This window comes from Condylostylus longicornis, unplaced genomic scaffold (genome assembly GCF_029603195.1).
Source record: "Condylostylus longicornis isolate FDR11 unplaced genomic scaffold, ASM2960319v2 ptg000107l, whole genome shotgun sequence".
Lineage (NCBI taxonomy): Eukaryota > Metazoa > Arthropoda > Insecta > Diptera > Dolichopodidae > Condylostylus > Condylostylus longicornis.
Genome location: NW_026578075.1, coordinates 938,668 through 951,824, shown reverse-complemented (window position 1 = coordinate 951,824; position 13,157 = coordinate 938,668). Strand labels below are relative to the sequence as shown.

At 24.6% G+C, this 13,157-nt stretch overlaps 1 protein-coding gene across 1 annotated transcript; it reads right to left on the bottom strand.

Annotated features, from left to right (window-relative positions):
- Positions 1–9,004: 9,004 nt before the first annotated feature.
- LOC129614406 (uncharacterized) lies at positions 9,005–10,846 on the bottom strand (the record flags this gene model as incomplete). The annotated part of the gene is made up of 2 exons (XM_055528994.1): positions 9,005–9,659; positions 10,200–10,846. Coding segments are annotated over 2 exons (1,302 nt in total), but the record flags the coding sequence as incomplete, so codon positions are not given.
- Between the last annotated feature and the right edge of the window lie 2,311 nt (positions 10,847–13,157).

The window sequence follows — 13,157 nt, the reverse complement described above, 5'->3', positions numbered from 1 at the left end:
CCTCCATTAAAATTTATAACATGAAAACATTCATATATAAAACTTCAAAATTGCACCTAATCAAGCAATCAGACTATTTTTTTATTATATAATTTTTTAACAAATTCTTGATAGCGATTTTTAGCTGTTACTGTAATCGGTTTCAATTAATGCAATTGTTAAGTTACTTATGATTGGCGCGTTGAATTCAGAATCAAGTAATAATTATAAAATATGTTCTCTTACTATCGCATGTATGCTCTAAGTCTAGCTCTATTTAATATTCTAATAAGAAAAATTTTGTTTAATTTGACTTAAATTTTATACGTTGCCATTTTCTTAACAAATATTCTTATTTAATTAAAATAAAAACACATCTCAAAACTTTTCAACAAATTCAAATTCCCAAATGGAATCAAAATTTTTTTTTTGCAATTTAAAAAGTTTAAAATCATCTAAATTTGATTTCAGCAAACAAAAGCAAACAAATATTAATCTAAATTCAAGTATCTATATAAGAAAATTGCACAAATTGCACTCTTTCATATGCAAAAAAGCATACAAAACGTTAATCTTTCCCTTCTTTCTGTATTTATTACTTAAATTTGGCATATATCTATATATTTCAAATTTTTACTTTATATTTCTTCAATCAATTTAATCTCAATATGGTTAATAACAATTTTCATTCAAAATATACAAAATGAATCAAAATTCAAATAACCGAAAATTTCTTTATTTTTCACTTAAAACAAAAAAAAAACAAGTCAAACAGAGAAAAATTGAACTTCAAATACATTTTAAATTAATCCCGCAGTGCCTATGAAAAAATATTCTATATTAAAATCTAATTCCTTCAAGCATATTATATGCCATATACATACAGATACCGAATAAACTAATAGATTGTGTGGCTTTCTTAAAATAGTCGTGAGGTCTTTTGGATGTACACGAGTATCTCTCTCACATATAAGTACAATAAAATTTCGTTAGAATACTGCAAGGAAGAAAAGGATTCTGTTTTTTTCAATTTTAATTATGAAAACAATCCCGTATATGCACAGTGGTATATTCACATTGAATTGAAATTATTAAAAAAAAGGATATATGTAGTATATAGGAAGTATAAGTCACCTGGTACCATATATAGTATAATTTACATAAATATTGACCTCTTTCGCGATTAAATATTCTTAACATTATTCGATATGGTGTTGTTGCAATTAACTAGATTTTATTTAGGTTTCTATTACGTTTATTATACGTACGTTTATTTAAAATTTCTTTGAGGGCATCTAATTTCCGGTACATATAATTCTGGTGAATACTCTGTTTAGAATATAATATACAATTTGGAATTGGTTCGGATGTTCAAACATTGAAAATTGGTTATTTTTTTTTATTTTTTGAAAATTAGACAGAAAAATTAATTTAACCAATAGCTAGTAATCTCATTCATGTGGAAAATATGTTCATTATCAAAACTATATTTTTAATATAGTTGAATGAATATTGGTCGGATTGTTGAATATAAGACTTAATGTAGGCTTGTTTTTTTGTTATTAATCTATAATAACAATGAAATTTTTGACCTATAATTGTGTTATACTAATAAGTTTAAAATCTTCATTGTTTTAATTAAAAGTATTTAAAGGTGATTTAAAATTGAAATTTATGAACACAAATCGGAAAATTCTTAAAATTTATAGATTTATTTAGATATTTTAGAGGCATAAATTGGAAATCTTTATTTTAACATAACGAATTGATCTTAAAATAGATTATAAAACGTGGTAGATTATGAAACGTAATAAAGGTCTAGCATATAAAATTTAGTAATTGAAATAAATATTTTTCCGGCTGTCTGCCACATTTTATTTACAATATTCAAATTTTTTCCGATAAAACATACTTTGAGAGCCTTATTGTAATTGGATCTTGTAACATTCACTAACTATTATTTGTAGATACATACTTGTACCATGTAAATCTTACTTGAATTGCACCCATTTTGGATTTTAATTCATTACGTGGATTTCATCAATTTGGATTTCTGTGATCCTTGAAAAGTTTCTCTTAAATTAAGACTATAATATTTTTCAAGAACTCCTTTGTAACCATTACAGCAACACCTTTAAAGTTCAATTATGTGAGAAAATCAAAGAATTTCATTCGAGAAAATCCAAAGAATTTTACAAGCAGTTAAAAATATCAGTTTGTTTACACGTTAAATTAATAAACTGTTATATACAAAACTCATGGGAGTCTGACAGAAAAATCAGAAAAATAAGAATGTCGCATACAAATTCGTTTAGATGAGGAGGTAGAGGATGTGGAACATGTTCTTTATGCCTGTCGTGGAACAAGAAGCGTATTTTGGAGACTTTCTTTTATAAGGGTCCTAAAGGACCTATCAGCGAAATTTTTGGTGCGCATTTTGAGATTTCACCAAGGTAGTTGGTTGGTTCAGGTAGATGGTTTTTAGAATTGTATTACATGTCAGTGGTGGAATATTAATTTGAGAGTTGCCGATGAGCCTTCAAGGTAAAGGCCCAAAATTATTTCAAGGTAAATAAAGTGATTTTTTAAACTAAATGCAAAATTCTACAGAAAATTAAAAGAAAAGCAAGGCTAATTCTTCAAAATAAAAAAAGAAAGCAAAATGCTTCAAGGAATTTTAATTAAGTTTTATTGTATACCCAGAATGATAAAATATGATTTTTTTCTTCTTTTTCTGTACAATACCAAAAATCTTGGAAAATTATAATGAATGCAATGAAAATTTCAAAAAAATTTTGAAATTTCAAATAAAGAAAAACAAAATAATGGAATAAAATGGAATGTAGTGGAAAACCGAATTAGCGTAATATTAGAATTTCTGAGAAATTTTGTTTTTTTGAAAATGAATTTGATATTTTACGAAATAATTTAATATTTACAAAATTAAGGTGTGCTATATGGAGTCCTTTAAAGTTTATACATGCTTTATTTCCTACAATACTTTGTAGTGAAGCACTTGCAGGTGAATAATGTGAATTGCAGGTAGGCTGAATAATATAAGAACTCATTTAATTCAAGGATACTACTACAATATTTTAGGATAATATTTTCTCCTTGTATCATAAAATATTTAAGAAAGATTTTAATGCATTTCATTTTAAATTGAAATGACGGCATTAATCTTGTAAATCAAAGTTCACTAAATAAAACATTAATATTTTCTGGAATAAATATTGGAATAAAAGATCTAAAGTGATAAATCAAATAATTATGTAGATTTCAAAAATTAAATTTGTTTAGAGCCTTTTAATTCAATTTTTAATTGCAATTTTACAGAAAATATTTCAAATATGGTCGAATATCATCAAATGTATTTTAGAATAGTGCAGTTAATCCATTAAAAACAATTTACCAATTGTACATTATAAAATATTATGATCGATTCTAATTAGTTATAACTTTGAAAACGCAAGTTAGAACAATAAGTATGCGAAAAATTTGAAAAAAATGTCAAAAATTTGCATATATAGAAATTATTTATATTACTCGTTCCGGCCTTCCATCACAAATTTTTAAAATAAATTTTTCGGGTAATAATAATTTTATTAAAAATTTTTCTCAGATTAAATTTGATATACAATATAACAGTTTTCAATTAACTAAAATTTGACAAAATCTACGTCAATTATTTTTTAAATTTGTTTTTATTGCACAATATATTATAATAAGAAATCTCGACAAATTATTGGCAAAAGCAACAATATTTAAGTCATAACAGATAAAACAAGTGACAACAATTAGAAGCAATTTAAGATAAAATCAACTATGCAAATCAAAAGTCAAAAAAATCTGCAATTTGAATTTTTTAATAAATTTTTTTTTCAAATTCAGCAATATTTCGTTTTTGTAATTCAGCTAATTTTGTATTCAGCTAATCTTAAACGAAAGCCCCTTTCATTGAGCCCAAAATTTTGTTTTAAAATTAAAATAAATTCAGCTAAAAGTTTTCTATCCCTATATGATACGAACTAAAATTATTTTAAAAATTTAATTTTCTTGATAATTAATTTTTTTGCAATACCGAATATATAAGGTAAGGAATTTTGAATGATCCAGACGTTCTAATAATTAATTTATTTGAAAACACAATTGGTTCCTATCCGAACTATTAATGTAAAATATACGTATGTAAAACGAATTTGTCATTAAAGAAATCACATTTATACTAACACTGAAAACCTTCCTTAATTATCGGCTACTAATTGTTGAGAACTTACTGGCTTTATTAATTGCAAAATTTTCTTCAATTTTTTATTAAAAAAATCCGATATACATTGTAACTTGTATGTTTCAAACTCTTTAAATGCCCGACAAAAAAATTCGAAACAAAGAAATTTTTTGGTTCTAAATAACATAAAATAGTTTGAGATAGAAAAAAATTCAAAATTAAGACAGTATTCAAGTTAGAGAAATTAAAATGTCTTAATAAAAATTTTAAAATGCTAGGTACGCGGAAATAGCTTCAATATTTGAAAGAATAGCTTGTTTTATAGAGGGTATACAAAACAGAGAAATTTGACTGTATTTAAAGAGAGACAGAGAGAGAGAGAGAGGGAGGGAAGTTTCTTATTAAAGTTTAAGCAGAACTATTTTACAAATTTTAACTCCGTAATATGTTAACGTAAATGTTATATTTTTCAAAGTTATTATAACTATTATACAAAAAAATTAAGTAAACAATAACTAGTGTATTAGGTTATACTCAAAATATAAACTAAACTACTCGTATATCTGTTTGTGTATATAGAATATTAAAACTGTAATACCATTGAAAATAAAATATAATAAATTTTTCATAACTATGGCTTGTAAAATATTTATGTACTTAGGTACGTTAAACAATCTGTTTACATGAAACAAGAAAAAAAAAAAACTTTTCTTTTATAACTTTTTAAGTAAATTTTCTTAATTTTCTTATATAATTTTTGTATTTTCCTTCATGCATTGATTGAAAACTTTTCCTATTGTTTATCCTTTAAGATCTTATAACAATGAATATTATATAAGTACAAATATATATAGAGTATATAGGGAAATATGTGAGTATATTTCGTAAAGAAAAAATATCAGTAGTTTGCCGTATACAAGTTCAAATAAAAATAAATATTCTTATGTAGATATTTAAAAAAAAAAAAAATAGTTTCTTATTACAAATTCCATAAACTTTACAATAATATTCTAACCATTAAAAACAAAAAAACAAACAATTTTATAACAAGGATTGAAATATAACAAAATGGAATTTAATATTCTTATACATAGTTATTTTTTTTTTCTATTATTATTTTCAGATAAACTTTGTGTATGTTGTACTGATTGAAAAACACTAGCGCTGGCAATTTATATTTTCAAATAGAATATGGAAGGATGCATTTTACAAAAAAAAAAAACAAAAATATAAAAGTTTAAAACTTAAGAAATACACAGGTAAATTGAATTATATTGTTATACACATTTATAATTTTGAAATATAATAGTATAAAACGAGAAAGAACAGTGTTGGCCATGACAACTCTGTGTTACCCGTACGAAATATGGAACTCTAAAAGGAATTTAGAGTTATGTTAACTATAAGAGTTCTCATACTATTCTTCTTAACATTTTAATATAAAACAAAGACCCAGATACTAAATTTGTGCTATAGTAAAATTTTAGTAAAATTTCAGTAAATAGTAAAATTGAAAAGTCTTTAAAATTTTTGAAGTTACTTGGTAACTTTCGTAAATATCTATACAATCACAATTGAAATTATGTCAAACTTGCAATGGCAGCCATTGTAAGGACTTATACAATTGCAATAAAATATTATAAGAATACTAGAACCGTATTATCGAACTCTTTCATACCAAACTGCAATACTTTATAATTTCCAAGGTATAGCTGTACATCAATTACTGTTAGAACTTGCTCAATTACTAGCAAAGTTTATGAAATTATTGGCCTTACCATTAAAATAATAAATAAAGCACAGAGTAATTTATTTTTTTATAAACTGTAGTTATTAACTGTATGACTTACTGTTCCATCGTACTTACTGTTGAACCGTTTTTTCAACCGGTTTTTAATTAAATAAGGTTCTTAATATGGTTATTGAATATTTGGTTAGTGTAGTTCAAAACCAAAAGCGTGTCCATTCCTTAGCATTGCAAATGGAACAGTAAATTTATAATATATTGGAGATCCGTTCGTGCGGCTATATTCAAGATGTTAAGGATATCAATATAATAAGAAATTTTAAAGAATATTAAAACAAAAATATTTTAATAAAATAGTTTTAAAAATTAAAAATATAATAAAAATGTCGTCTTAAAAAGACTACTATATTTTATTGAATGGTCTTTTATAATAAGATAGTATTTATGGGTATTTTTACACTATTCATCTCATTCTCCCTTCTTTTTGAAAAAAATTTCAGTTCAGGTATAAAATGATAGAGGATACATTTTTGTTCACGTAATACCGGTCAGTTAGAATTCGGTGTAAGCAGTTCTTAAGAAATAAATATAAGCAACAACAACCAAAGCGATTGTTTTTGTGTTCCTACATTCTCTGGTTTATCTACTGGAAAAAGAAACGAAATATAATAAATAAAACTTAAAAGAAGACAACGACCAGTGTGGATATATGGTATTGATATCGTATTAGTCCGTAGTCTGTTTTAAACCAAATCGTAAACAATTCTTAATGCCAACATTGATACACTCTGCCCCATGATTAATAGATGATTTTCATATTTTTGAAACCATATTGAGTGCCCTTAACACTTAAGATTCAACTTCTATTTGCTCTAAAGTAAATTGAGTTTGACGTCCATCTCAAATTATTATTAAAGAGAAGATTACAAATGCTTTAAGTTTTTTTTTTTCTTTCCTCATGTGTATAGATGGAGTTTAATCGTTTTTGAAGATCGATATGGAATTGTACAACCCACTAATGTGAAAATCTCTTTAATCTCTTCAATATTTTATTATAAATTCTTCAAATTTTGTTCTCCTAGTAATTATGCGTCAAATTTAAATAGCTCTATTCTGATAAGCACTATCCCTTTGTATTTCACCTTTAAAATAAATTTATCTAACTCTTTAAAATTATTTCTCCGATATATTTTAGTAGATGTTCTGTAATTCCTCTGTTGCTCCCTCGTTATATAACCAATTTGCATTTTCTATGTTTCATTTGAAAATTAATTTTCTCTGCATCGGTTCCTTTTGACATCATTATTATGTTTATTAGACCCAAACCCTCTTTTTTTCCATGTTATGTAAGATTATTGTTAAGTACTATTGATAATAATTTCAATAATAAAGCGAAATGAATTTTTTAAATTCCAAAATTTCAAAGAAAAATGTTCATTGTATCATGTCTTCAAATTTTTTTATTCCTGTTCAAGAATTATTCTGGTAAAATTATATTTCAACAAATTTTCTATTAGTTTTAGGATAATAAACGCAAATGAAAGCTATTTTTAGTATTGTAGCACAATAATAACACCTCAAAATTTATAAAATTCAAAGCAGATTCAATTCAAATCTTCTACAAATTATAAAATCATTGAAAGTTTAATACAGAAACCACAAGAATACAAAAATATATTGTATAAATTTTATAATTATTCCGCATTGTAATCAAAACTGATTTTTGTTTTTCTCGCTAAATGATCTTATATTATAATTACATACATACATTAAAATATTACAATGAACAGTAACTACACTCAATATTTTCTTATCCTTTTAAAATAGAATTAAAAAAATTTTCTATTCAACTAGAATAATTAAGTAGAAGTTATGTACCTATATGATAATTTTATTATTATACAATGTAATGTACAAGAAAATTGTGTTCAACAAACAGGATAACCTCTGCTAGGTAAATCCTTAAAGATTTACTTAAACTATTGTACACTATATGCAGAATATTTAAGATTAGAATTTTAATATGATGACAACAAAATACTGAGTATATTTTTAAAAGAAAATCTGCATAATATTGGTTTACCTTTGCTCTATGCATATGTAGGTATCTTCAATTACAATAAGTTTATATAAAAAAAAATCTAGATAAGTAAATGAGAAAGAATGACTTTTTACATAAATTTTTATATACAATTGTTAGAAAAACTTATATATGAAGTTAATGCTAATGCTATGTAAGTTAAAGAAATAAAGTTCCTTTAAAATAACAAGATTTTTTTTTTGTTAAATTTTCATGCAAATTGCAATTACTTTCAATGCTTTAAAGAGCATCCTCAGTATATTATAGAGAAAAGCTACTACATAATTTGCGAATTTTATTTAAAAAACGCATTCTTAAATATATTTTTAAAAATTTAATATTATTATGCAATTCTAATGAGCATATTTGAAAGCAATATGATAGAAAATCACAAAAAATTTCTTGATTAGTGAGAATTTTGAGACTTCGACATTCTTATTATAAAATGAGCACATAAATAATGAAAAATTGTACAATAATGCTGGAAACTCAAATTTTGAACTGTGTGCAGGCTAAGGAAGACATGTAATTTTCGATTTTACAATTGCAGCTTGATTGTAGAATCATTGCGCGCATATCTAACCAACTAAACAATATTGCGTCAATTCAAATCGAATGCATTACATGAAAATTATAATTAATTTGCAAAATATTCCAAACTGTTTGATTGGTTAATTGCATTCGGCCATACATTTGCAAGTGTACGAGTTTGAATATAAACCTATAGAATACAAATAAGCAATCAAGGAGTTGCAAAACTAAAGATAGTACAATCTATCTGAGCCCTGGATATTACAGCGTTTGTCAAATACAAAATTTGAAATGTAAGAATTTTTTTGAAATTATTTTAAATATTTATTGAAATTTCTCTTAATAGTTTTGCATCAATAATCTGCCAATTAACACTTCCAATAAGGTTAAATCAAAATAAGAAAGAATTTGTACCATTAAAACATACTCCAAACCATTTTTATTTCAAATCATCTTCATAATTTAATTCAATTATTCTACCAATTAATGGTATATCATCAATTTTTGTTGAATTTGATTTACTTAATCTGTTCAATTTTCCTGTTATATAATCTTTTTTAAATTTTCGCCATTTCATATCATTTACAAAATAATTGAACAGTTGTTCTCTTGTTGGTACTAAAATATTTAATGAAACAAAATATTTTTGCCAAATATTACCTTGATTTTGTTCTTTAGAAAATATCCAAAATCTTGGTATTAATAAACATTGAACAGTTGTACGTGCCATAATAGCACGATCATTCATTGGTTCACCTAAACCAAATATTGCACCATATGAAAATGTACCAACATCAATGAAATAATCTTCTTTATCGGATTTTTGATTTTTTAATCGATTCTTATCAAATCCAATTGTAAATAAATCATCTGGTGTATGAATTGTTGAACGATATTTTTTAATATTTTGTAATAAGGCAATTGTTTCACGTTTCATTTCATCATTTTCATTTATTTGATCTTTAGTTGATTGGTTACTTAATGTATACACTTTCTTATTTGCATTAGTTCGTCTTACATCAACTTTTAAATGTTGTAAAATCATACATTCACCACTTATTACAAAATAAACATAGTTTAAAAGTCCACGATCTCTAAAAAGAAAAACAGATATGGAAAAATATTATGATTTGATCAGATTATTGGTTTGAGCTTTGGATGAAATACAAACTTTCAGCATTGTCAGTAAAAAATTTTTTAATGAATTAATTAATTAATTAGAAAGTACAGGATTACATACATAGTTTCATGTTACTCCGGATAATTTAGAGAAAATTCGATTGAAACGCCGCTACTACTCACTCTTTTTGACTATACGCTATAAGGTACGTTCGCATATGTCCTGATTTATAGACATGTTAATAGATTCTTATGTTCAGTTCTTAAGAATGCATCGATTTAGACGTTTCTGTTTTATTGTATAGGTCCGTCCGTTCATATTTGAGGAAACTTAAAAATTAAACTTCAAGAAAATGAAATGGTTCGTAGTGTCAAACCCTAGAAGTTGAACACTATTTAAATCTTATTAAATTAAGACGGGGAGGTTATTTGAGTAGCATTTCTACAACTTCTGTCCATTATTAAAATTTTACTTAAAAACATGGAAGAAACGTGTATACTCCAATTAAACTTACTTATGATAAATTGTCTCCATTTGCTTATATTCCTTTAATTTTCCGAATAGAGCAATAAAATTTCTCTGCTCTAATGTAAATTCATTGAAAACATCATATTGATTTAAGGCTAAAAATTTTGATTCAATATTTTTCTTAATGTAGATTATTAAATGTTCATTAAAAATATCAGCATCAATATATAAACATTCGACATCAGTTCTCGCCGTATAAGTATGAGTTCGTTTTGTATTATGGCATAATGAAATATGTCCGATTATATCACCAGATGTCACTAGAAATTTATTTTTTCTTACCATTTTCTTTGTACATTCATCTTCCATCAATTGATGTGCAATAATTTCACCATTTAATATAAAATATACATAAAGTGGTGTATGTCCTTCATGTATAATATCATGATTAGATTGAATTGATATAAAATCAAGATATTTTGATATTCGAGCTCTTACATTTGGTGGAAATATTTCAAAACATTTTAGATTTACAACAATTTCTACAATTTCTTTACGATCCTTAACTGTTCGAAATTCTAATGGTTTTTTAAATAATAATTTTTGTTTTGTTGTTAGTATGCTTGTATTACGTTTTCTTCTTGTTAAAATTGCAATATTATGTTTTGCATTCAAACCAATTTTTATTTCATCAATTTCTAACAAAATTTTTCTACATAAAATAACTTTGCGTACGAATCTTTGAAAAAGAATTCTTATATGACGTCCTCTCCATTTTGGCCTTAGTTTTGGTGGCATTTAAAAATTTTATTTAATTAGAAAATTATTTTTTAAGCGAAATACTTAATATTATAAAATAATTTTTAATTTGACATAAAAATTTGATTGATTTTCAAATTTCTGATTGAAAAAAAATTTTTAAAATAATTTTATTATGAAATTTAATCACTCACTACCTTTAAATTAAGCCAAATATATACATAGCTCTAATAATAGCAAACCTTTATTAAAGTATTGGGAGATTTTAAAAATTTTTAATAAAATTTGCACAATATTTTAACTTTAGAACTACCGATGGGTGTTATACATACACTATTCTCACGTTGCCCAATATACTTATCTGGTTCATGAACCACCGAAATCCGAAAAAATAAAATGGCCAACTTAGAATAAAAAATTTGCTTTTAAAAAAATAATAAATAATTTATTTAAGGCAATCTTGTATACAACTAGTAAATTTGAAACGTTCTGGTGAATTTGAGTGCCAGTTCTGGTGCTAAATTTGAAATTTTACGAATAGCAGTAGTTAGTGTTAGTTTAATCAGTTAAATTTTAAGTTAACATTTACAATTGTATGGCAGCTACCTGATCTATTAATTAGAATTGATCGTGCCACAATTATTGTAGTAGTGCTTGACAGAAAAGAAACAATTTTGAGAAGTTTGATGGTGTTTTCTCTTTTCAATTTTGAGTTATCTTGCAAGCAGATGAAAATGTGTAAATTATGGCAGAATCTTATGGCATTTTTCCGATGTGCCCTTACCAAAATTATATACGTTTCTTCTTTCATGGTATAGGGATTTGGGATATAGCAAGTATAATAAATACTCAAGATTTTGTTTCATAATTTTCAAATTTTGGAGATTTTGTTTGAAATTTTCAAATTCATGAGATTTTGGAGAAATTTCCAAAAATTTTAAAATTCTAACCAAACACAAAATTAAAGTTATTTCCTAAAAATTCAAAATACTAAATTTTTTAATGTAAAATAAATTCGTCCTATGTACAAGACCATTCTGATGTCTGTACATATTTTATATACATATAATATACACACGTACAAAAAATGTGATTTTTAAAATAAATAAAAATTTGAAGTTCTTCCCAAATAAATTTTTTTTTTTTAATATAAAAATTTTTCATTTAATATAAAATTAAAGGTCATATACTTTTAATGTACTTTATAATATTCCTTGTATATATTAGTGTTTTTTTTTTCCATATATCCTTGAAATAATCCAGGTATATTATTATGATTGAAGATGAGATGCAAAAAAAAAAACAAAAAACAGGAAAAAAAAGAATAAACAACATCATGACGCAATTTTTTTAGCAATTTTCCATTTTTTTCTTCTGATTTTTTTCTTTTAAACACGCAATTTACGGTTCGTTGAATAATTTACCGTTACTGATATGCATTATTATTTCGAAATTATATAATGACATACTAAGAGTATAAAATATAAAAACAACATTATTATAAAGTTTATTAGAGAGAAAAATGAACGAGAGGAGTTTTTGTATTTTTTTCTTCTTATATATATTAAGTGTATATATGAGCAATTATATTGGTTTGTGTGTTCGTTTCTCCGTGGTATTTCATGCATCCTTAAACTAATTTATTGAATACGCCATTTTTAATTTTATAATTGAGCCACAATAATATTATATATGTATGTATGCATGTTTGTTGAAGGAAACAGCTTATTAGAATAATTAAAGATTATACGATAATAAGTGTACATAAATAATATGCATATATATATATATTAAAGAGAGAGAGAAAGAGAGTATTTTATGAAAAATGGTACAAGGAATTAAAATATATGTATGTAAGATTGATTTTATATTTTTTTCTTCCAATTTGTAACTTTAATATTATTATAAAAGGTTGATTACATGTTTTCATAATGTGTGTTTACACACTCTAGAGTATTAATTTAAAGATTTAATTGATAGTTATTAATGACATGAAAAATTATATTAAAAGTATAGAATTTAATGAAATTTAAGAAATTTAGATTGTAAATTGAGAACAGTTTTTATAGAAATACAGTAGTTATAGGTATACCTAAATGGAAAATCCAAAAGTGATCCAAAAGTATGTGATTCTTCTACAACAAATTAATATTTTATTAGAGATTTTGAAATGTCATTGAAAAATACTCGATTTTCTCCTAAAAATAAACCGGAAAATGAGTTTAAAAATTCTGAAAATTATGTG